A 24,473-nucleotide genomic window follows, 5' to 3' on the forward strand; every position below is an offset into this window, starting at 1 on the left:
ATTTCTCATGAGCGTTTTATTTCATATTTCTTTGGGACGACCAGATGGGCCGTCCATTGACTCATGAGTGCATTTATATTTGTTTGATTTGTGGATTTTCGTATATATATTAATATGCGAGTTAGGGTTGCGGCCGAGGTAGGGTTGCAGGCCGAGTCCGCAATGTGGAGAACCTTTACGAGGAGGTTGCTCCACGGGCAGAACAGGTTCACCCTGCTGCTGTCGTTAGAGACGACGATAGTCGTGTGTTAAGTTGATCAAGGACTTTAATCGGTTGTCAACGTCTTATTTCATAGAGGCCTGGATCATATGGTAGTGGACCACTGGATCGAGGGCATCATAATCTACTTTGAGATGATTGAGTACCCTGAGAAAGAGAAGAAGATGATATAGACACTTATTAGTGATAGTTCGGTAGAGGAGATGGTAAGATTGACTCATACATCAAACTCTTTATGTGTCACTTCGCATTTGGAGTGTTCCTCGAATTGGAGACAATGAAAGACTTGTCCTATTGTGATTGGAAGTGGAGAGTTCTCTGCTTATTTGATCGTGATTCCGGATCATACCTATGATGTGATCATAGGAATTGATTGGTTGAGTACGCAGTACACGGTGATTGATTGTTTTGACATGATAAGTTCTTTCATAGACCCAGGAAACCAAAGTTTCGTATCTGTGCCTCGAGTCGGATAATGCCATGATAGCTAGAGTCTTGGCAAATGTGGAGTCTGTGGATCTGGAAGTAGCTATCACAGACATTGTTCTACTATTCGAGTATAGTGAGGTGTTTCAGGAGATACTGAGTTACCTTCTTCGAGAGTTGTTGATTTCTTTATTGATGATGTGCCTGGTATAGCATCTGTATCAAAGGCGCCTTATGGGATTGGGAAAGAACGAGTTTAAAGAATTGAAAGAGCAGATAGATGACATATTAGACCTAGGGTTCAACAAACCTAGTGTCTCACCTTGAGTTGTGCCGGTGTTATTCGTGAATAAGAAAGAAGTCTCATGCGGTTGAGTGTGAATTATAGGGGAATGATTAAGGTGACCATCAGGACTATGTATCATTTACCTAGGATTGATGATGTGTGTGATACGTCCTTAAGGTGGTGATACAATTATTAAACTGAGATTCACATTACGTCGTTGTTGCGTTCCAACTCGTTTTGTTTCGGACATTGACAATTGAAGTTACACATTGTTCTTGGCTGAGCAAGAAATCTAATGTGTTAGAGAAATTTCTTTTTGACGTCACGAATTAATTATTTTGCTAGAAGAGCATTTAATTGAGAACGCTGGTCTTTCAGGATTTAATCATTTTGGTGTTGGGGATTGGAATTTCACAATACCACAGGTCCAAATGAGACGTTATGGCGGCGAAGTAACTTTATGGAAGGTAAGGAACGAGATGACCTTAGCTTAGTAGTGTTTTAACGAATTTTTCGTGACAATCACCTTCCAACTGGTAAAGAAATAGTTGAGGACCAAAATTTGCTTTTCAAGTGCAAGTGGTGTTAGTGTTGGTGACTTAGAGTCTCTTTTCTCTCTATGCATTAGATTGAATATTGTTGGATAAAGTGGTGTTGACTGAAGTGTTCAACAAGGGATAAATTTTACGATAAAAGGGTAATCAAGTATATTGTTGCTTACAGAGAAGTTATTTTGGCCGAATGCGTTGGCCATGAGGGTTCTTATTGAAAGTAAAGAAACAATTGTTTAGAGTGGTGGTGTAGCAATCATTTTGGGGTTAGTTTTGAGGAGATGGTGGACCTAATATCGGGTTATGTTGAAGTAATTACTAAACTTATTAGTACTACAACGGTGGGGGAAACCAATATTTTAGATGATGCACTGGGGCATTTGTGTTGGACCGTATGTCATGCATTTGAGGCATCTATGAACTAGGGGGTAAAGTATATCTCAGTTGTGGCCGTGTTAGATTTTGCGCTGTAAAGTTCACCTAATTTTCATGTTCCACTGTTAGGAGATAAATACCTTCTTTGTCTGAACCCCAAATTGTGGCATACCACTCATGGAAGCAGGAAGCTGTAATTAATTTTCGACGGTAAGTTTTGGTGAGTGTGATGGGATGCGTGATGCATCACTCTTGTGGTGGCGGTAGAGGTTCTCTACTGCCTTGTGCGTATATTAGTCGATTCTCTAGTGAATTGTTTGAGAATAATTCTTAATCCAAGGTGGTGTTCTGTGGTGGTTGTGAACTCAATGAGTTAAGATTTCTTTATCGTGTTGCCGATACAAATATGGTATTTGAGTGGGTATCATGCACGACAACTTTTTATGGTTATAATAAGATGATCATGAAAGGGGATTATTTTGTTGATTGGAAGGAATGGTAGGTTCGTTATTCTAATGATGATTTGTGGTGAAGTCATGAAGGTATTGTCGTGATAAAGCACGTTTATTTGAAAACCACTATGTGTGATGTAAGTAGTAGGCATGTGTTAATCATTGATTTGACTCATGTTAGATGTTGGGTTCCACTATCGATGGTCGGGTTCCATTACAAGCATGCTCACTTGGGTGGCTTACATGTGGCTATTAATGTTAGAACATGTGACAGATTGTCTGTTTGGAAGAAGTTTGAGGTATGTGGTGTTTGAAAACTCTAATGGTCCGAGAGACTTGGAAATATTGGTTTCTAAGACTTGAAAGCGACACAGTGTAAAGAGAGATTATATAGTGTCGATGTGGTAGACCACTCAACCTCGAAATCTCATTCTTAATAGCGTAGTGAGATCTGTCAGAGAAGAGAAGTCACATGTAAGATTCGTTGAATAAGTTGGTGACATTCAAGACGACGATGTCTAGCATGTCTCCTAATGCCCTACCGTGCAATATGTACATTTGAACTTATCCTGCCGTTAAGAGACGACTATTAGATGGCGCCGTGTGACCATCTAGTTGAAGGGCGCATCTATAGTGGGGTGGTGAGAGTGGACAAGAAGAGAAGTTGACATCGAGGGTACGCTGGACTCTGCGGGAGCAAGGTCATCTAGCAGGTTTAGGTACATATGGTATGCTATGTGCCTACGCTAAGGTTGTACATATGCACTCAATGTGTGTTATATAAGTAAATGCAGTTATGACCTATTGGAATTTGGTTGAATAGTGAAGTTCGTTCTAAATTCGCCTTATACCTTAAAGGTCTTGTGTTGCAGAACATCTTGTTTTTGCATTTGATTAGGGATGTTCGAGTCGTGGTTTTTCTTGGATGGGTGTTATCATGCTCATTGTTAGAATTCTTTGCAGACACAATGAAGTTATATAACACCATAATAGAAGAAAAGTGAGCTGTGATCGCCTCGTGGAGGCATCATAGAGAGGAAAATTATTGGGGAAGGAATTGTGGAGTCACCATGTTGAGGGCTGAGTACCCTTAGCTGTTGTTGAGTATGGTGTATAAATTTCGGGACGAAATTCCTTTAAGGGGGGTAGAATGTAATAACCTGAATTTTTAGAAACTAAATGTCGAGTATTTTTAAAGTGTTAACCTTGTGAAATTAATTCAAGACGACAATTGGAGGTTTGCGACATTTCGAAACGAAAACGGAAACGTTCTCGGATCGTTTAATTAGAAAACGTAACGTTACCGCAACGTATAGATTGACTTTTATTCCGTCACTCGGTTGTGAAAACTTCCTTCACGAAAGTCGTAGAGCTCATCGATACGAATTCGTGGACATGTCATGCGTTCGAATCGGACGTCGGACGCAAAAGTTATTAACGTCGGAAGTTCATTTCCGATTTTGGAAATAGTATAAAAGGAAGGAGAGGAGATTAAAAAATCAGAAAATCAGATTTTTTCTAAAAATCAGCTCGGGTACTGTTCACCCGACCCAAAAACCTTCTCCGGCCGATTTCTCCACCATCTGACCTCGCCTCGTGTCGTGCCACCTATCAAACTGACGGGCTCGATGAGCTCCATCTTTTGGGCTATGCCTTGCACTCCGGCGACAACCATACACGGTGTAGAAACCGCCGGAAGTTACTGCTGTGGCGGCGCCGCCTCTCCGGCCACTATAGCTCGAGATTCTTGGTGGGTTTTGCTTGTCTCAGTCCCAGCAACATTCCCACAAAAGGAATCGAGCCAAATCGAAGTGTAAGTACCCGAATCAAAATTTCAATTTCTAGGGTTTGTGAATAGTGCCGAATTTATGTTCTTCGTTGTTTGGACTGTTTAGGCTCGGATTTAGACCTTGGTGTCAACTAGGAAGTTGTTGGAAATGTTGTGTAGGTTGTGGTGGTGAAATTTGGTGATGATTGGTGGCGGTCGGTGAACAGTAACAACGCATGAATAGTAACTGTGAATAGTAACGACACATGAATAGTAACTGTGAATAGTGATCTGTAACGGTAACTGTGAATAGTGAACTGTAACAGTAAATGTGAACAGTGGCATGGTAAAACAGTAACTGTGAACAGTGTTTTGGCAAAACTGTAACTGTGAACAGTGGTTTAGTAAAAACAGTGATTAGTAAACATGAACAGTGTTCCGTGAACAATGTTTTATGAACAACAGTTAGCTGTGCTGAACTCGTCACCTGATATTTTAAGTATCATTTTCTAAGCATTTATCGTGCTATTAGGTGACTGACGAAACGAGTGAGGAAATTAATTTCAGGGTCGTAGAAGTTGCACGCAGAAAAAAAGGTGAGTAAAATCTCACATATGTACGAATCTACCCTCGCGGTGATTCAATATTTTACAAGAGTATTTATTAATGAATGACAAACATGTATACAATATAATGGATTACATATATACTGTATAAATAGTAATAAGTACGTATATATATAGTTCATTATATTATATACTGTTATTAATTCATTAGAAATGGTCATTTCAATGACGAGAAATTGTGTATTGAGCATGTGTTTGTGAAATATGACATGTATAGGATATAGTGGACTATATATATATTGTATAAATGGTAAATAAGTACGAATATATATAGTTTGCTATATAATATACTGTTATGATTTTTATTGTGATTATATCGAACATAGTTTTGAAACGTACAATATGATGTGTGATTATTGTACGTGATTTTAACACGGAGATTGTTAAAATATGTGATTTGTCTTCAGACGTGATGTTTGGTACAATATGATGTGAGATTATTGTATATGTTTGGCAAGTCGGAACCTAGCCTTTGGCCAGGCGAAAGTTACGATACAGTTAGAGCTCTAGTCTGTCCGCCATAGTACTACATGTGAGGTAACGGGTGGTTATCTGCTCATGAGTACTCAGATTGTTTTGGATGTTGGGTAGCGGGTGGTTACCCAATATCAGCGTAGTACTGCATGTGAGGTAACAGGTGGTTATCTGCTCATGGGTACTCAAATTGTTTTGGATGTTGGGTAGCGGGTGGCTATCCAATATCGGCGGTGTATTACGAGAGGGGTAACAGATGTGTACCAGCGTTCTTGGTACCCGTAATATAAATGCATTTGGGTAACCAGAAGGGTTACTTAATTTCTCATGAGCGTTTTATTTCATATTTCTTTGGGACGACCAGATGGGCCGTCCATTGACTCATGAGTGCATTTATATTTGTTTGATTTGTGGATTTTCGTATATATATATATATATTAATATGCGAGTTATATTTTCATTTTACTCATACGAGCTGTAAAGCTTACCGGGTTTGTGTTTACAATCCCGGTGCACCAATTCGATGGTGTAGTGGATAACTCCGCATGTGTGGATTAGCGGGAATTGACGGACCGCTCAGAGGACTTGAAGTTATTTATCTCCAGCTTGTGTGAGGATTTTGTGTGACTATCTTGTGAGGTTATTGTGAGGATTATACATTTCCATTTGTTATAATGTTGAATTATAATTTGGTTTGTAATAATCGGTTTGACTGAGTTGTATTTTAAACTCAGAGATGATCCGCTGTGGCATTTTAAATGATTTCGATTTCATCGAGATTGTTTGGTGTTAACGACTTTGAAATTTTGAGTTTTTAAGCTTGAAATTTTGGGGTCGTTACAATAATATAACTCGCATATCAATATATACGAAAATCCACAGCACAACAATATAAATGCACTCATGAGTCAATGGACGGCCCATCTGGTTGTCCCAAAAATATATGAAATGAAAGTGCTCATGAGAAATCGGGCAACCTTTCTGATTACCCAAATACATTTATAATACGGGTACTAATGAACGCTGGTACACATCTGTTACCCCTCATGTACTACACCGCCGATATTGGGTAACCACCTGCTACCCAACATCAAAACAATATGAGTACTCATGAGCAGATAACCACTTGTTACCTCTCATGCAGTACTCCGGCAGACAGACTAGAGCTCTAACTGTATCGTAACTTTCGCCTGGCCAAAGGCTAGGTTCCGACTTGCCAAACACGTACAATAATCTCACATCATATTGTACAAAAATCAAATCCGAAGACAAATCGACATTTTAACAATTTCCATGTTAAAATCACGTACAATAATCACACCTCATATTGTACAAATCAAAATCACATCCTCGATATAAAATCTCGTCATCAATATGACCTCATCATGATAAAATCATAACAGTATATTATATAGTAAACTATATATATATGTACCTATTTACCATTTATACAATATATATATAATCCGCTTATATCATATACATGTCATATTTCATAAACACGTTTGAAGACAAAACGTTTTAACTAACACCATGTTAAAATTATGTACAATAATCACACCTTATATTGTACAAATTAAATCACATGCTCGAGCGTAATTCCACAATTTCCGAAGATAATTCATTTCCTTGATTTATTGATCACCTTGAAAAGATAAGAAAAGAATTTAGAATCGTTTCGTAAACCTTTAAATGTCGAAACAGTAATAATAAGTTACTGTTCAACAATTTCTGGTTTTACGAATTTACTGTTCACGTATTTACTATTCACGTATTTACTATGCATGTATTTACTATTCACGTATTTCTGAATAAATACCCATTAATTACGTATTCATGTACGTGTACATACTGTTTATGTATTTCTGTACGTACGAATACTATTTAATATAAATATTGTCTTAGTAAATAATAATTACTGAATTACCCTTCTAAAATTATTTTTACATTTACTCAAAGTAATTTACATTTACATTTACCGTATGTAAAATAAATTTACATTTACCGTACGTAAAAATAAATTACAAAATTACCCTTCGGAAACACTGTTCACGCGCTACCTCCGGCAGGGCGCGCGTGGCGCTCACGCGCCACTCACTGTGGCAGCGCGTGGGGCTCACGCACCGACCCCAAAACCGGCGCGTAGCACGCCACCGCCGCCCTACTTCTCTCCTTTTCTTCCTCCTCTTCCTCCCCACGGCCTCGCGCCGCCCCTAGACCCCTCCACGCTCCCACACGCGCCGCCTAAGGCGGCGGTGTTCATAGTCCTCCGATCCCCACAAATCCTCCAAAAATCATCAACAATCCATCACAACAATCACACAAGGTTAATCCTTACCTCAATCAACGTTTTGGACCGTCGGATTCATCAGAGGAGTTCCAAAAATCGCCGTGAGGGATCGGGTTGGAGGGGAGATGATCGCTGGCGTCGCTGCTCGAGGTGAGTCTCACCGTGGGTTGATTCGTGTCGTGGAGGAGGAGGGTGAGCTCGTGGTGGTGGCGCCGAGCTCCTGCGATGCCGGCCACGTCGAAATCGACGAACCCGAGGTCGAGCTCCGTCTGCGCTTCTCGATCCCCGCTCGAGGTGCGTCGATGCGTTGTGGTCGCGCGGTCTCAGTGACACCGGCGGTGTCAAGCACGGAGGCCAGTGGAGGGAGATCGCCGGCGTGGAAGGAGAGGGTCGGGGGGAGAGAGAAAGGAGGGAGGCGCGGGTGAAGGGTTTCCAGAAATGGAAACCCTAATCCCTAATTTTTTCTATTTATACTAGTTTCCAAAATCGGAAACGAACTTCCAACGTTAATAACTTTCACGGACGACTTCCGATTCGAACGCGTGAAGCGTCCACAAACTCGTATCGACGAGCTCTACAATTTTCGTGAAGGAAGTTTTCACAACCGAGCGATGGAATAAATGTCGATATATTCGTTCGGAAACGTAACGTTTTTCTAATTAAACGTTCCGAGAACGTTTCCGTTTTCGTTTCATAAGGTCGCCAACAATCAAATTCATTCTAATTGAATCTCAAAACTTTAATGAATTCAAATCAACCCAAATATCGTTTTAAAAAATAGGGTTATTACAGTATTTGCATCCCAGCATAATCTTTGGATTTATGCAGCTTATGCCATCACCATTTTGCTTCTAAAATTTGCATATTAATGTGAACGGGCCACTCTTATAGTGAGAAATGTTGATTTTAGTACCAAAAACAGGGTATGCATGGTGTGAAATCATTGATAAGTCAGGCATCTTGGAGGGTGCATTGAAAATGGATAGGCTAAAAATGAACAGGAGGCTTTATATTGGGGAAAACATGGACAACTTGATGGTACTTGCAAAGTTGCATTATTATCATGGAAAATTTTCAAACTAATATGAGTAATATCAATGTCATCTTCTGAGAGGATTTAAGTCATACTATAATCCTTATCATGTCTGTTCTACATTGACATCTAGCCAAACAAGTTGGGTACTTGATTATGAAAGAGAATGATTACCCACAATAATAACCCCAACTAATAGCATGTTAAATGAAACATTTGTATACTAGTATATTCGATCTTTTACCACAATCCGCTTTAAACTTTCCCATGGTAATAGCTTGAGGCTGACACAGAATTCATGGTACTGCATACTTCTAAGCTTAGGAGAATGCAAGTTGCTTTGGGGATCCCTTGAAGGTGTTGCAATCTAAGGACATGGTTTTAATTTGTGTAGTGCATCTCTTCTAGTACGAAGGATGCTACTAGTTGTGCATGAAGGCAAAGGATAAAGCACGTATAAGACACACTAAAACACCAGTAAAGAGAAATTAACAGTTGATTATATGAGATTCAAGAAAGAAAAGAAAGCCAGTTTTGTAAGCTGTGGTGGAATCGGACTGTTCAGGTTTTTCTTACTTACTTTCGGAGGTCTGGTGACTCTACTTGGCTCAGATTAGTGATGATGATTTTAAATTTTTAATTGCACTCGTGAAAGGTTATTGGACAAGTTGAGGACATAGAGCAAGTCAAGTAATATTCATCAGGTAATGATCCTTTGAAGTTGTTGCATGAGAGATCAACTGAGGTGAAGATAGTCGGAACCTGTAGTTAGGAAAACAAGTTTTGAACAATTTTACAGACAATGTTACAAAGGCCATATTCCACACTTGTTTCTAAATCAGATTGCACATATTCAGCAAGCTTGCCACAAGTTCATTACAAGTTGAACGGTTAAGTACTTCACCCCAAACATCATATCTAATTACAAAGTGAAAAGGTTGACAGCAGTAGATTCAGTGAACTAAGCACAACTCTGTCCAACATACATGGAAGATCGGAAGATGCACAAGGAAAGAAGAAGCACATATATACCTTATTCAGCCAATAATAGAGTTGGGTGTATTGCTATTGAAACCATTTCAACGTCTCCAGTACCTTTCACCTATGTACACATGTCTTCTGTGATAACCAAATCTTTGTTCCAGCTGAGGAAATATCTTTACAAGGACATAGCACTGGAATACCATTTCCTCCATCTTGTGGAAAACAAGAGTGATCCAATAGCAATGCCGAACCCACATGTAAATCCAATCTCGACACTGATAATATTCCAACCAATCTCATCTCTAGAATCTCGATTGCTTCTTTCCGTTGTTGGAGGTGACAACACCGTTCTGTTATCTTCGGTCAAGGGAGGCCCTGTCAAATCTTTGTTTCCTTCAAAGGAAGCTTTTAGAAATGTTGAGAACTGGTTACCGCTTGGAATTCTGCCTACCAGTAAATTGTATGAGAGATTCAAGAATGAAAGGAAGGTGAGCTGTGTAAGTTGTGGAATTTGCCTGCTCAGGTTGTTCTTTGACAGGTCCAAGGACTCTAGCTGACTCAAGTTGCTTAACGATGATGGAATTGCGCCTGTGAAAGCATTATTTGAGAAGTTGAGGACAACCAGTGATTTGAGTTCTTTAATTTCCTTCGGTATTGATCCCTTAAACTTGTTCCATGAGAAGTCAATCGAGGTGAAGACAGTTAGAATCTTTACCAGCTCAATCAGGAAACCCTTGCTGATCACTGTAATGGAATCCCGATAGTATACCCTACCTGTATCGTCCTCGAATTGAAGGTGATTAAGCTTTGATGATGAATGATCTTTGTTAGCCATCATTGCCTGCCAAGTTGTCACAGTTCCTTTTGGTACTTCACCACTGAAATTGTTGTTAGCTAGGTCAAGAATTTGGAGCACTGGCCAAGTGCCATTAGTCTTGAGACACTCAATGCGTCCATAAAGGTTGTTGCTTCGCAAAACAAGTACTCGCAAGGTAGTCATGTTCTTCAAAAAGCATGGAAAACGATCTGCAATCTGATTGTTTCCAAGGTTCAAAACCTCCAACTTGGTGCAGTTTACAAGTGACTTGAGAAACTGACCTTTTTTTATGATTTCCACTGATGTCTAGAGTTTTTAAACTGCATTTGTGGACAACATATGAGCACTTGTGAGATTGTTCCTCCTCAAATTCAACACTCCAAGCCTGCTCATAGTAGTTAATCACTCATGAACTCTGCCGCTCAAGGAATTATCAGACAAATCAATAACTTCAAGTAATTTTGAATTGCATATGGATGCTGGAATGATTCCACTGAGGTTATTACTTGAAACAGAAAAGAATTTGGCTCTATAAAGCAGAGTTCCAATCGCTGTTGTTATGCTGGAGCTGAAATAATTCCTCGAGTAATCCAGATATGAATTGTAAGGTGATGTGAAATTTAGGATTTGCCCATGAAGCTGGTTGGAATGAAGATCAAGCACATAGGGAGAAGTGACATCAACTAAAGGACCTTCCAGAGTTTCGAGGTAGTTGCAAGAAAGATTTAGCTCACTAAGAGAACTGAGTTGCCAAATCCAGTTGGGTATTTCACCACGTATCTGGTTGTCTGAAAGGTCCAGTACAGTAAATATGGTCTGATCTCTCTTAAGAAATTAGGGATTGTTGTCAGACTCAATGACACCAACCGCAATGTATCTAGTATAGGAAAGGAGTTTGATACACTGGTAGGATCATAGGTAATAGACAATCTATTGTATGAAAGATCAAGTTCCTTGAGATTTCTCAATCGTTGAATATGATCAAGAGGAAATGAGCCACTGAACTTGTTATAACCAAGATAGAGTGTAGTAAGGTACCGCATGTCAAAGAGGGACAAGGGTATTGGTCCTTCTAGATTTTTGCCTTGCAAATAAAGACTCTGGATGGAGCTTGCAGAGAAATTAAAATCTTGAGGAAAATGACCAGAGAATTGATTGGCTGAAAGAAACAACTCGAGCAAGGGAAGAGTAAACAGAGATGATGGAATGTTCCCGTCGAGCATATTTCTTTCCAAGTCGAGATGGAGTAGTTTAGAAAGGTTACCCCATTGGGTGGAATTAATATTACCTGTTAGACTATTTGAAGAAAGATCTATTTCCTCCTGATTCTTGGCCATACTGAATGGGGGAACTGAACCTACAAAGTTGTTTGACTGGTTTCTATACATGCTCAGAGAAACCAGCTGTGTAAGGTTTGCCACTGACTTGGGGATTGATCCCGTGAAATTACAAAATCCAATATGAACTGCGGACAACATTTTGAGGTTGCCAATAGAGATTGGCAACACCCCTGAAAAATTAGTGTTGGTTAAGTACTTAAGTCCAGGTATTGAAGAGATCCATTCTTTGGCAGTTCGGGCAATGAACCATCAAGTTGTTTAAAGGGAAAATTAGAGATACACCCATTTTTCAAGCCCACTTTTCAAATACATCCACACCCTTTTCTGTTTTTAATCTACACCCAAAACATAGAACAACATTCCTTATAGAGTTTTTTCTATTATTTGATATATTCAATATATTTATCCCAGTTTACATTTTTGCCCTTTCAATTAAAAAAGAAAATTGTCTCCCTAAATATAGTTGTCATTGACAATGAAAAATATCTCTCTAAATCAATGAATAGGTTCAATCAAGTTAGGGAAAGTGGGAAACGTATGTAAAGTTGGGAAGAAAATGGAAAGTCTTTTTTTTTTAAGGAAACTAACACACCTATACTTTAGAGGAGTTATATGCTTGAAAACAAATGATTAAATTATATGAAAAAGTCAAAACAAAAACCCTTAAGTTCATGCATTTTTTATGTTTGTGTTAATTGACAGCATTAAAAATTGTTTTTCCCCTACCTCCACTATCATTATTTAATGATGTTACTCATAGTAGTCAGGTTAGAAACAAGAAGGAATATAGTTTTCAGTCTTGGTCGTGTCTAATTTCCTCTTCATCAGGTATGTTGATTTTATTCTATATTTTTTATTTCTGGCTTCAACATTTGCAAATGGATTTTCAAAAGGTAGATTATGAAATTCTGTACTGTGTTTAGAATCTATTATATAGGTGGATAATTATGTCATATTCATCTTCTATAATAGTACTGTTTGTTGTTGTAGGTAATGGACGGTGCAATTATTGCAAGATCATGCCACGAATCAAAATCGATTGCATTTCCAATTCATAGCCATACTACACATAATGATATCAGTGAACGTATTTGTTCAAGATTCAAGAGTTTGCGTTCAGTGGATTTAGAATTGGCGTATGCCTTCGAAGGGCATTCAACATGCTTGTTGCAAACAGACATGGATGTCCAAATGATGGTTTTGTCTCTTTCAAGTGCACATAAATCGTCCGTGGATATTTTAATCAACTTGTCTGTGTCTTCTCTTAATAAAAGTGGTGCTAAGAATTCTTTGAGATTCGAATCAAATGCTTTTGATAATGTGAATCACCATTTAGGGAAGTTTGCCACACCTGTTGGGAAAAGGTATCTGTCTACTGAATGGAAGAATTTTATCAAGCATGTTGGACAAGAATTTGATGGTGGTGTCATTGATTTCAGAGAAAAACTAGCCAAGTATGCAATTGAGCATGGTTTTCAGTATAAATGCCAGAAAAATGAACCTTCACGTGTTACTGCTGTTTGCTGTAATAAAGAGAGCGAAGGATGTTTGTGGAATGTTCATGCAACTCTTGATCGTTCAAATGATTTCTTTTACATTCGACGATTGAATAATGAGCACACTTGCAGTAGTCGCATTCGTGATGGTAGAAGCCCGTCAATGGGATCAAAAATTGTATCATTAGTTTTGGCTAATCAGATTCGGACGAATCCTCTCATACGACCGGTCGAAGTTGTTAAGGATTTCAAGAGGAATTATGGTTTGGACATCTCATACTACAATGCATGGAAAGGTAAAGAGATGGCCAAAAATGATGTCCACGGTGACGATGAGCAGTCATATAAGCGTTTAGGGTGGTACATTAATGAGTTGGCTAAGAAGAATCCCGGATATTATGTTAAACTAGAGTGTGATGCAGACAACCGGTTTGTACGTATGTTTGTTGCATTTCAAGGTTGCATTGACGGGTACAAACATTGCAGACCCATTCTTGCTCTTGATGGTACACATATCAAAAACAAATACAAAGGATGTCTACTCAGTGCAACAGGAAAAAATGGAGCTAACGGTATTTAACACTTTCTTCTATTATTTTTTTCCCCATACTTTTGAATTTTTTTACTCGTACAGTATATGTTGTAGGAAACCTCCTATTTTTTGTTTTCGAGCATCTCCTCTATAGTATAGGTGTGTTAGTTTTTTTCCCAAAAAATAAAAGTAAGTTAATTGTTGTTGGATATAAATCCGAAAAAAGAGGGCATTGATTTTGGGTTTTTATTAATTTTACGTTTTAGGATCTTATTGTTCACACCTAATGTATAGTTTAACACTCGTGAATAGGTATATATCCATTTGCATATGCAATCGTCGGATCTGAGGACAAAAACAATTGGACGTGGTTCATGGAAAATTTGTATGATATATTAAAGGACCAAGGGCGCACAATTACTTTCATTTCTGATCGATGCAAAGGCTTGCTCGAGGCTGTTCCCAAAGTATTTCCAGACTCGCCTCATGGTTATTGTTTGCACCACCTGCAAAAGAATATTCGAACAATGTTCTCCAATTCAGTGTGTAGATCTTGGTTTCGTGAGCGAATGGTATCGCTTTTCAATAATTGTGCGTATGCTCCCACAAAGGAACAATTTGTGGAGGAACTGGGGAAGTTTAAAAAGGTAGGTGGGGAAAGAGCAAATCAATTTTTGAAAACTCTTCCTGATGAAAATTGGTCAAACGCCTACTTTCCAGGTAAAAGGTACGGAGAAATGTGTTCCAACATTGCAGAGTCTTTTAATAGTTGGATAAAAGACGAGCGTGAGCTACCTATTTATCAGCTAGTCGACGGCATTCGCTTAAAGATGATGAAGTTGAATTCAGATCGATGTCATGAAGCTGATACATGGAACACTTACCTGTGCCCAACAATCGAAAAGAATGTTGATACTCTTATACAAGCGGGAAGGAACTGGGAGGTGTTTCGATCAAGCACATATGTGTTTGAAGTGCGCGATATCTATTCGTTCATGGTTGACTTGAGCTGCTACACATGCTCTTGTTATCAATGGCAAATCTTAAGTTTCCCTTGTGCACACGCTTTTGCAGCAATTTTAAAGAATGATGAGAATCCATTTGATTACATTGAAGACTACTTTTCTGTTTCAGACTACAAGCAAAGTTACAGTCATCCTATAGTACCTATACCAGACATTGAGCGGGATGAGGATTCGGCAACCGATAATGCAATCAGAGCTCCACTAACAAAGACACCGCCCGACAGACCAAAAAGGAAAAGGATCCTATCTAACGGTGAGAACCCAAGGTCAATCAAATGCAGTAGATGCAACAATAGCGGACGCCACAATAGAAAGACTTGCAAAGCCACAATTTGATGCATGTATTCATAATTTCCATATTGTGTGACTTTTTAATAATGTGACGTTGATTTTCTTATTGAAGAATTTTTAAAGGTTGTGTTTTACTTTTTAAGTTTTTCTTTCTAAATGTATTCCATTAAGTATGTTTAACATACTATAAGTAGACTCACGTAATTCTCCCCTCATCAATGTAATTGACACCACTATCTCTATACGTGAACCACATTATTAATGTCATAATTGCCCAAACATGTTTTCTTAAAAAAAAAAAAGGATTCCATATGCCATGGTTGTAACAGTTGCTCATTGTTAAATATCTCTTGTTTTCGTTTCACCAAATTGACCTATTTAATTTCATCTCTAAACGCTACTTGATAAATACCTTTAAGTTTACGCATAATCATAAAAACTACCCGGTCTCTGACCAATTAGAAAAGTTGGGAATACTTGCATATTTCCATTAAAAAAACATGCATATTTCCAGGGAATTCCTCACTGACCTATTAATCAAGTAGACATTGCCTGGCACCCAAATTATAGTAACTAACCTTCAGAATCATGTCCTTATTTACATGAAAGCATGAAAATCTTTGGAATAACATACCAATCGGGGTACAAATTCCATGAAAACCAGTTTACAGTAACCAACCTTCAGGGATATGTAAGTTTGGGGGAAAACCACACTAACCTGGCAATCAGATACACACTACCTGAAAACCAGTTTACAATGCCTACCTTGCAATGTTCTTCACTCACCCTATCCCCCTCACAAGATACCCAACATTCTCAACTATTAACACCTTCAACTAAATGCAACGACAACCGCATAGACATCACCATGATTCTCAACCTTACAATTATAACAACTCATTATAATTGCCAAAGTCACATTTTATTTTTATTTTTTTGGATACAAAAGCCACACATTTATTTCAACACACGTAATGCCACAATCCCAAAGATAGAAGAACAGTACGACAAAAAAGAAAAAAAGAACAAGCAATTGAAAGTCATCTGCGTCCCTCACAAACTCCAATCACATAGATGAACCTATCCATCATTTCCTGTCATTCAAGATCATCCCCAATACATGTGCCCTAAGCTCGGCCATAAAACCTTTGCTAAAGGTAGTCTCCAGTTCAGCACCTTCCAACAATTTCTTTATAATGTATATCACGGCAATCCCACTGTCCACACTGTAAATTAAAACCCAACTCAATAATGTCATTCATCAAAATGTCTAGAAAAAAAAAATCAAAACACAAAGGGTTAGATAATAATAACCTGGGAGGTTCATGTTTTGGATGATACTTCATTGAAACTATACGATATTGCTCAAGATTATTGCTTCCCAACCAAGTAAGCAAGGCACAGTCTTTGGCTGAAACCTTGTACATATAATGCTTCATCTCTCGTCCCCTTTTCACGTGTTTCCATATCATCTTTTTCTCAAGTATTGACTCCCCATTGTTTTTCAAAAATACCAGGTGTTTTGAGATCTCAACATGCTGCAATATACATTGACATTACAAAAAAAAAACTCTAATAAATTAAAAAAAAAAAACAGATGCCTACCAATTTTGTTGCATCTTCAAAGCACTGGTCCATTGATGTTGTTTGATGTGGCTTTTGAGTGTTGTAATGTTCCCAACGCTCGAATTCTTTGTTTAGGACTAACAATGTAAACTGCTCAGGCTTCCTGTGTATAATTGGGATAAATATCATGTCCTTAGTGACGACATTATCGAAGAATGGTTCACAGTAAGCTTCAACTCCTCGTGTTTTATCTCCACCATTCATATCTTCCTACAACATCAATTTAGTAAAGTTAACAAGAGATAAGTACAAGTACACCGCCAGTCGAGAGTTAAATAAGCAACATATTCAGAAAATCATAAACTGTAGCCATATTCTGCAAACTTTGTATGACCACGACAAATCACAGTGAATAACATACCCAATCAAAAGTGGGCATAAAGAGGGGTAGAGGGTCACCCTCCTCTAGTTGTTGCTTACTCAGAATTTCAAGATAAGAATCCATAGCCTGCAAAAAAAAAGTCTCACATATATCTATATCAGAAATTCCAGAGTAAAATCCTTCTATAGAACCCACCAATAGTGAATATGTGAACCACAACCTGCACACTAACAACATCCTCATTCAAGATAGCTTTTGCATCCTTGTATCCCACTAGGGCCTTTTCTCCACGCCACAGTGGCAACCTGCATGTATGAAAACCAAATGGAGGTTGTTTACTAGGTATGCTAACCTTCTACTGAAAATGTATCATTTCTACAGATGTTACATATTTATATTTAATTTAAAACCAAATCCAGTAATACACTGTAATTGTACCACTTACCCGCTCTCTCCTTTGGCCAAATAATCCTTCAACTTCTGTGCATCATGTACTGTCATATGTTTACCAACTCGTAGCCTTCTCACCCCTATGTTTCCATCCACCGATGGTATACTTGTTTTCTTGGAGGGTGAATTTTCAGCAATGTGACCATCATCCTTCTTTACAAAATCAACCTTTTCTTTTCCCTTCTTCGACTTGCTGGTGATGTAGTCCACCTGAAAAGAGGGTTCTTTACACTTCGCCCGAGACCTCAAGTTCCTTGTCTGACTTTCATTGTCAACCACTACTTTTCCCGGATGAAGCCTATGAACCTCTGCCTGCAATATCTCATTCTCACAGCGAAGACTCTTATTCTTAGCTTGTTCAGCTTCAAGCAAACCAACCAGCTCTTCAATCCTTTTCTCCATTTTAGTGGCATCCATCTTTGTGTCTGTCTGTCCCGCCCCACCAGCATATGAATACCTATGTGTTGGTAACAACCGAGACATCTCATTGGTGTCATCATGCTCCTTGGACTCAACTTCTTCTGTACAAGTAATTGCAAACTCACTCTTCTCACTCCTAGGTGTTTCACCAACACTGAGGGGCTGTTGTCGCACAATTTCCTGACAAATTTCCACCAGAACAAATAAATAAAATACACTCATTTAATTGAAAACAAAAAAAACCAAAAAAATTGCAAGCTACCTTAAGCTGACGCATATCTACAACCTTCATCCTACCATACAATTCAAGTAAATTCCATTTTAAGAATTTCGGCTGCAGTTCATCCCTTCCTTTAATTGGTTCAATAAACCCAGTACGCTCGCAAAACCAAAACTACTATGAGATCAGTAAAGCCAAAAAACAAAAGTGTGCAGGAATTGTAAATACCAAAATGTAATAGTAAGGATCAGTAGGGGAGTAACCCTTACCAACAGAGCAATGAGACACCCACAAGCACTCTCTGGACGACCATACATACTTATCAGTGAATTGTCTAAGTAATTTTTAACTGCACGCGCCCAAGCATAACTTGACATTGATTCAAGATCCTCTATGTATGGTACAATGAACCAACTGAGATCATTACCACTATTGCAGAAAAATAGTGTAACACAAAAATAGAGACAAATCAACCTAACAAAATCGTGCTCATCCTCCGCCCCTCTCAACTTTGCTACATCTCTTATCTTCTTCTCTAGAATCACCTTTGATAACCTCTTTTGATCAGGGAATAGTCTATTTATGAACCCTGCATCCCCCTTTCTCTTCTTCTGGTTAAGATTTATCTCACGGCCTTCAACATTTAAACCAAACAGTTCTGCAATGTCATTAGCTGATATCATAGCCTTAATATCCCCAAACTGGAAAGTATGTTCTTTCTTGTCAAAACATTTCAGAATTGCAACAATGTCCATGTCAGATTTCCTACAAGCAGACTCTATTATTTTCCCCTCAAAAAAAGCTCCAAACAAACTACTAAATGGTGTGGTTCCCATCAGTTGAAGCTTATTAACAGTAATGTCCGCCCTTAACTCATGAGTCATAAGTCGCCCAAACTTGAGAAGGTCACACCTAAACTCTAGGTGGGAGAACTCTTTTGCCATCAAAGACTTGTAATATCTGTGAAAATGTAAAAATAAAATCAGGTAAACCCTCTTGAACATTAAATACCAACAACGAAAATCATTACAATAATGGACTAAATCCTAAGGGATATATTGACTCAAGTGTAAGCACTTGCAGACCAAACAAACTCTTATGTCCAATTTAACAACAATTACAATCAGTAACCAATTTGTTTTAAAATCTCAAAATCACATACACATATCAAATTCGGCAACTTTATTGTCCATTTGGTGGATTCATAAGCCAATACATGATATAAAACAACATTTTGACCACAGGATACATTACACACAATCAGTTATTCCTATCACACATGAAGTCTTCACACGTAGGTAGAACACACCTGCATAACCAGAAATTACAACCTCAACACCTGACCCCCTCTATTGAATAGGCACCTCTTTCCTATCAAACAGGTAAGTATTATCACGTAGGTAGAACACACCTACATAACCAAAAATTACAACCTTAACACCCAACCCCCTCTATCCAATAGGCACCTCCTTCCTATCCCACAGGTAAGTAATACCACTTAAGGTAAAACACACCTACAAAACCAGAAATTACAACCTCAACAACCAATCCCCTCTATCAAATAGACACCTCATTCCTATCCGACAGACAAATACTATCAGATAGGTAGAATACCCTGCCCAACTAGAAATTACACCCTTCAGACCCAACACTCTCTAGTAATAGTCAACTCCCTCCTACCACAGATACAAATCCCATCGGAACGGAAAAACATCAAATAAGCAACTCCTACCTGACACACAGGAACATCCAACCTGAAAATTAAAACCTCCACACCCAACACTCCCTCTCCAATACGTACCTCCTTCCTACCACACCGGACACACACCTCCCCTCAAACCCACATGTAGAGAGTTACATACCGGAATAAACAAATCAAACAGGTAGACAGTATTACATACCGGAATAAGCAGAAATAAAACAAGTCGATGCCTCAACGCCACCCACCACCACCCTCTGATTGAGCCATCCATTTATACAAAAAAAAAACGGTCGGATATCGAAAATTAAAGTTGAGGATGCGGAAATTGAACCCGGTGTATTGATTATATGATTTGACTAATGAAGGAGATAAGAAATACAGAGCTAGAATCATGCATGATTCTAGGGTTATGAAGGAGTTTGAAATGCAGCTTCAATCACGACGCGTGATATCGATTGTTTTTTGATTCGGGCATGTGGTAGGGTTTGTAAATTATTGCAAAACAGGGCACTGTTTACTAAGTTAAATATATATATTAAAAAAATTAAAATTCAACCTAATAAATAGATTTGGGTGTAATTTGAAGTAGTGGGTTTATTCTGAAACAAGTCAACCATTTTGGGTGTATATCTAAATACCCCTTGTTTAAAACATCAGAAGAAACTAAGAAAAACGAATGGAACAAGTTAATCTTTCATAGTTTATGGGAAAAATCTTCGAGCAAAGTAAGTGCTGAGAATAGTACTTTTTGTGTCCAGAAGAAAGCAAAGGAATAAGCCCAGAAAATAGTCAAAATATCATCCTAGAATAAAGTAAAATCACATTAAGGGGAAGCAAAAGCACAAATATCACATATCTTATCATTTAAGGGAGTCAGGTTCATAACATGGATTGCTTTTCATAATCGTTTCAACCCCCTCCAACTTGGATTTACATGAACATGCCTTCTGTGATTCCCAAATCTCTCTTCCAGCTGAGGGAATGTCCGAAGTAGGATGCCATGCATAGCTCTGTAATACCATATCCTCCATCTCTTGCAAAACAATAGTGATGCAATCGAAATCCCAAACCCACATGTAAATCCAATTTCAACACTAATTAGTTCCCAGTTAATTCCCCTCTTTTTGTTTTCAACATCTGATGTTGTATCTGCTGAGTTGCTGGTATTGCTGCATTTTACAAGTAAAGGTACCCCGCATAACTCTTTGTTATCTTCATAAGATTCTGCAGAAAATGTTTGAAACTGAGTACCAGAGGGTATCCTCCCAGACAGTTGATTATCTGAGAGATTCAAGAATGATAGGAAAGTAAGCACTGTAAGCTCTGGTGGAATTGTCCCGCTCAGGCTGTTGTTGGAAAGATCCAAGGACTCGAGTTGTGCTAGATTACCCAATGATGGTGGGATAGGGCCTGTGAGAGCATTGTTGGACAAGTTGAGGCCATAGAGTGCCTTCAGTTGTCCCACTTGTGCTGGTATCAATCCATTAAAATTGTTGCACGAGATGTCAATAGAGGTGAAAACAGTTAGAATCTTTACCAACTCCATTTCTAGTCCTTTGTTGGTAACTGTTATAGAATCCTGATAACCTAAGTCACTGAATAATAGGATTCGAAATTGCAGGTGATTGATCTTTGACGGGGCATCATCTTCATTGCCCACCATTGCCTGCCATGTAGTCAAAAATCTTCCCGGTAGTTTGCCATCAAAATTGTTGTGTGCTATGTCAAAAACTTGAAGCATTTTCCAGGTGCCAGTGGTGTTGGGACATCCAATGCTTCTATGAAATTTGTTTGATCGCAAAACAAGGACACGCAGGGTGGATATGTTCTTCAACAAGCAAGGAAATGTGTCCATTATCTGGTTGTTTCCAAGGTTCAGAAATTCTAACACTGTGCAATTGGCTAGAGATCTTGGAAACTGGCCTTTGAGATGATTTCCATTGATGTCTAGAGTTTTCAGACTACAATGGCCCGGAAATCTGTCAGGAATAGTCCCAGCGAGTTTGTTTCTCCTCAAATTCAGTACAACAAGAGCTCGGCTCATTGCAGTCAAGCACTGGGGAATGTAGCCACTCAAGGAATTATTGGACAGATCAAGAACCTGAAGATTTGCCGCATTGCATATTGATCCTGGAATGCTCCCTTCAATTCTGTTGCTTGAAAGGCTTAAGAAAACAGTGTAATCGAGAAAGTCACCAATGTCAGCCGGTATGCTAGAGGTGAAATTATTGCCTGAGTAATCCAGATAACTAGCTAATGGCCGAAATATTGGAAATTGTCCCTGAAGCTGGTTTGAATGGAGGTCAAGCACAGTCAAATTAGAAGAAAGATTGAGAAAAGGGCCTTCGAAACTTACCAAGGAATTACAAGAAAGATTCAATTGAGAAATACTATTAAGCTTCCAAATCCAGTTGGGTATCTCTCCATGAATCTGGTTCTGTGAAAGGTCCAAATAGCGTAATCTGGACTGATCTCTCAAGAAATTAGGAAATGTTCTCAACTCTCCAGATGCCAATTTTAATGTGGTAATATTAGGAAAGGAGGACCTGAAGGAATCTGTATTATTGTAACTAATCAACAAACTATTGTATGAAAGATCAAGGGTGGAAAGATTTTTGAGCTGTTGAACACTGTTAAGAGGGAAGGAACCGCCGAAATTGTTTGAAGAAAGTGAGAGAATTTTCAGCTGTTGAAGAAGAAAGATAGACCTGGGTACCGGCCCTTCCAAGTTGTTGCTACTCAAATCAAGTGTGTCAAGAGAACTAGAAGATATGTTGGCAAATTCAAGCAACTGACCGGAGAGCTGATTGTTGGAGAGAAGTAGTTGCTTCAGCGAGGGAAGATAGAATAGAGACGATGGAACACTGCCATTCAGTGTATTGTTTCCGAAGTTGAGACTGACCAGCTTTGTAAGATTTTGCCAGTGAGTAGAGTTAATCTGACCTGTTAGCTCATTGTGCGAAAGATTTATGTCGGTCAGATTCTTGGCCATACTCAACACTGGAACTGAACCATTGAGCTTGTTCTTTGACATGTCAACATAAACCAGTTCCTTAAGGCTTGCCATTGACTTTGGGATTGGTCCAGTGAATTTGCAATTGGAAAGATCTAATCTGGACAACATCTTGAGGTTCCCAATTGATTCAGGCAATGACCCTGAAAACCTCGTCCTGGCTAGAAACAGGGACTGAAGAGCTCCACCATCTGGAAACTCTGGCAACGATCCTTGTACTTCATTTCCAAATAAGTCGAGAATCTGCAGTGTAGGTACCTTCAGGATCTGCTCTGGGAATGTACCTTGTAACCCTGAATTCATGAGGCGTAATGAAGTCAAATTTGTGAAATTTGAGAAGAACTCTGGAACTGCAGTATACAAATTGTTTTTCTCGATACGAATTTCTGAGAGTGATTGAAGCTTCAGCAAGGATGAATCAATTGGCCCTGAAATATTACAAGAGGACAAGCTCAACACCCTCAGTTTTGGCAGTGAAGATGATATTGCTTGACCCCATTGAGCTCCCTGTGCTGATATGGTCACACCATCAAGATGAAGTTCGGTTATCTCCGAAAGGTTTCCAATAAGTAACTTCAAATCTTGATGCTCAAGTTGCAGTGCAGGAGTTCCGGGAAAGTAAAAGGTAGATAGATCAAGAAACACCAACCTTGTCAACTGAGACATCTCAATGGGAATCTGCCCCGCAAAGCCAGCATTTGAGAGATTCAAATAAGTCAAACTGGCTAGCTTGTTGAACTGGGATGGAATTTGAGTATAATTGAAGTTATTATACGCCAAATTTAGGTGCTCGATGAACTGCAGACTGAAAAGAGCACTCGAGTCATCAAGTCCGCCCAAAATCGATTCGTTGCTCAAGTCAAGATGGCTAACACAACCCTGCTTGCAGGATACACCTGCCCAAGAACAGTAATCTGAAGCATTATCCCACTTCACAAGTTTTGTGGATAATTCAGGGATGAAATTGAGGCTGTTCTTCAATTGGAGCAACAAAGATTGCTGCTGATCGCTGGAACATTGGCCAGAGACCAGTGGTACAAGGACACTGTTTGAAACATAGTAAATCAATAATAAGAAATGGCATGAGAACAAAAGGCTTGTCATTGAATCTCTTTATGTGTGAGACCAAAGCTATAAAGAACAGAATGAGCTAGGTCATTAACAAAGATTGCAATTCTGGAGAGAAAAGGCTTTCTAGTTCATTCAATTTCATAATTCTGTTCTTTCTTTATGTATGCTGCAGATTTGAATTTTCTGCTCTTTTTCCCCCACTTCCTCTTGCCAGTCAATTCCACTAAATTAAGAACGTTGATTTTTTAGCAACTAACTCGATAGCGAGATGTTATTGGAATAGTCCGCTTGTAAAATGATGGATGTCATGAACAGCTGGAAATGGAAATTGTGGAAAATCACTGGAAATTACTTGCATGAGAATTGTGCTTGGCTTTACTGTTCTAAAGTCTGAAGTCTTCCCCGTATGGCACTTTGCATCAATTAATGTGTTTTGTTACTCTCAAGTCCCAAAGACGGACAGGTTTCTTGTGGGAGGAATCTGCATATGAGATTTGAGCATGGCTGGCTTGACTTGGAACAGTTGCAAGTCTTTCTCATCCTAAATCTATTGCATAGGAAAGGCCATACAACTTGCTCTTAATATCGTCAGTCAGTTCAGTGAATATTCAACGGAAGTATAGAACAGCGACCAATGACTTGCTTTGAAAACATTAGTCGCGT

The 24,473-nt window shown here is 38.8% G+C and overlaps 4 protein-coding genes across 5 annotated transcripts; 1 reads left to right on the top strand and 3 right to left on the bottom strand.

The window, feature by feature from the left end:
• Positions 1-9,580: 9,580 nt before the first annotated feature.
• LOC126796728 (receptor-like protein 43) lies at positions 9,581-12,823 on the bottom strand. Its single transcript, XM_050523471.1, is given in 7 exon segments — positions 9,581-9,669; positions 9,672-10,194; positions 10,966-11,127; positions 11,130-11,159; positions 11,262-11,837; positions 11,840-11,940; positions 12,730-12,823. Coding segments are annotated over 7 exon segments (1,575 nt in total).
• LOC126796730 (protein FAR1-RELATED SEQUENCE 6-like) lies at positions 12,822-15,031 on the top strand. The gene is made up of 2 exons (XM_050523472.1): positions 12,822-13,710; positions 13,983-15,031. Exons 1-2 carry the CDS (start codon positions 12,822-12,824, stop codon positions 15,029-15,031), a joined length of 1,938 nt encoding a protein of 645 aa, XP_050379429.1.
• A 508-nt stretch (positions 15,032-15,539) lies between these two features.
• On the bottom strand, positions 15,540-20,368 carry LOC126801025 (uncharacterized). Of its 2 annotated transcripts, XM_050528474.1 has the most exons (9): positions 19,926-20,368; positions 18,294-18,984; positions 18,067-18,198; positions 17,380-17,984; positions 17,155-17,239; positions 16,974-17,060; positions 16,592-16,822; positions 16,301-16,524; positions 15,540-16,212 (listed from the first exon to the last, which is right to left on the bottom strand). In XM_050528474.1, exons 2-9 carry the CDS (start codon positions 18,966-18,968, stop codon positions 16,074-16,076), a joined length of 2,178 nt encoding a protein of 725 aa, XP_050384431.1. In that variant the 5' UTR covers positions 18,969-18,984; positions 19,926-20,368; the 3' UTR covers positions 15,540-16,073. The 2 variants fall into 2 exon arrangements, with proteins under 2 accessions (XP_050384431.1, XP_050384430.1); XM_050528473.1 differs by lacking the exon at positions 19,926-20,368 and having other exon boundaries at positions 18,294-19,912.
• Positions 20,369-20,512: 144 nt separating this feature from the next.
• LOC126801023 (receptor-like protein 7) lies at positions 20,513-23,924 on the bottom strand. The gene has a single exon (XM_050528471.1). It carries the CDS (start codon positions 23,841-23,843, stop codon positions 20,625-20,627), a length of 3,219 nt encoding a protein of 1,072 aa, XP_050384428.1. The 5' UTR covers positions 23,844-23,924; the 3' UTR covers positions 20,513-20,624.
• Positions 23,925-24,473: the final 549 nt, after the last annotated feature.

Source organism: Argentina anserina, chromosome 6 (assembly GCF_933775445.1).
Source record: "Argentina anserina chromosome 6, drPotAnse1.1, whole genome shotgun sequence".
Lineage (NCBI taxonomy): Eukaryota > Viridiplantae > Streptophyta > Magnoliopsida > Rosales > Rosaceae > Argentina > Argentina anserina.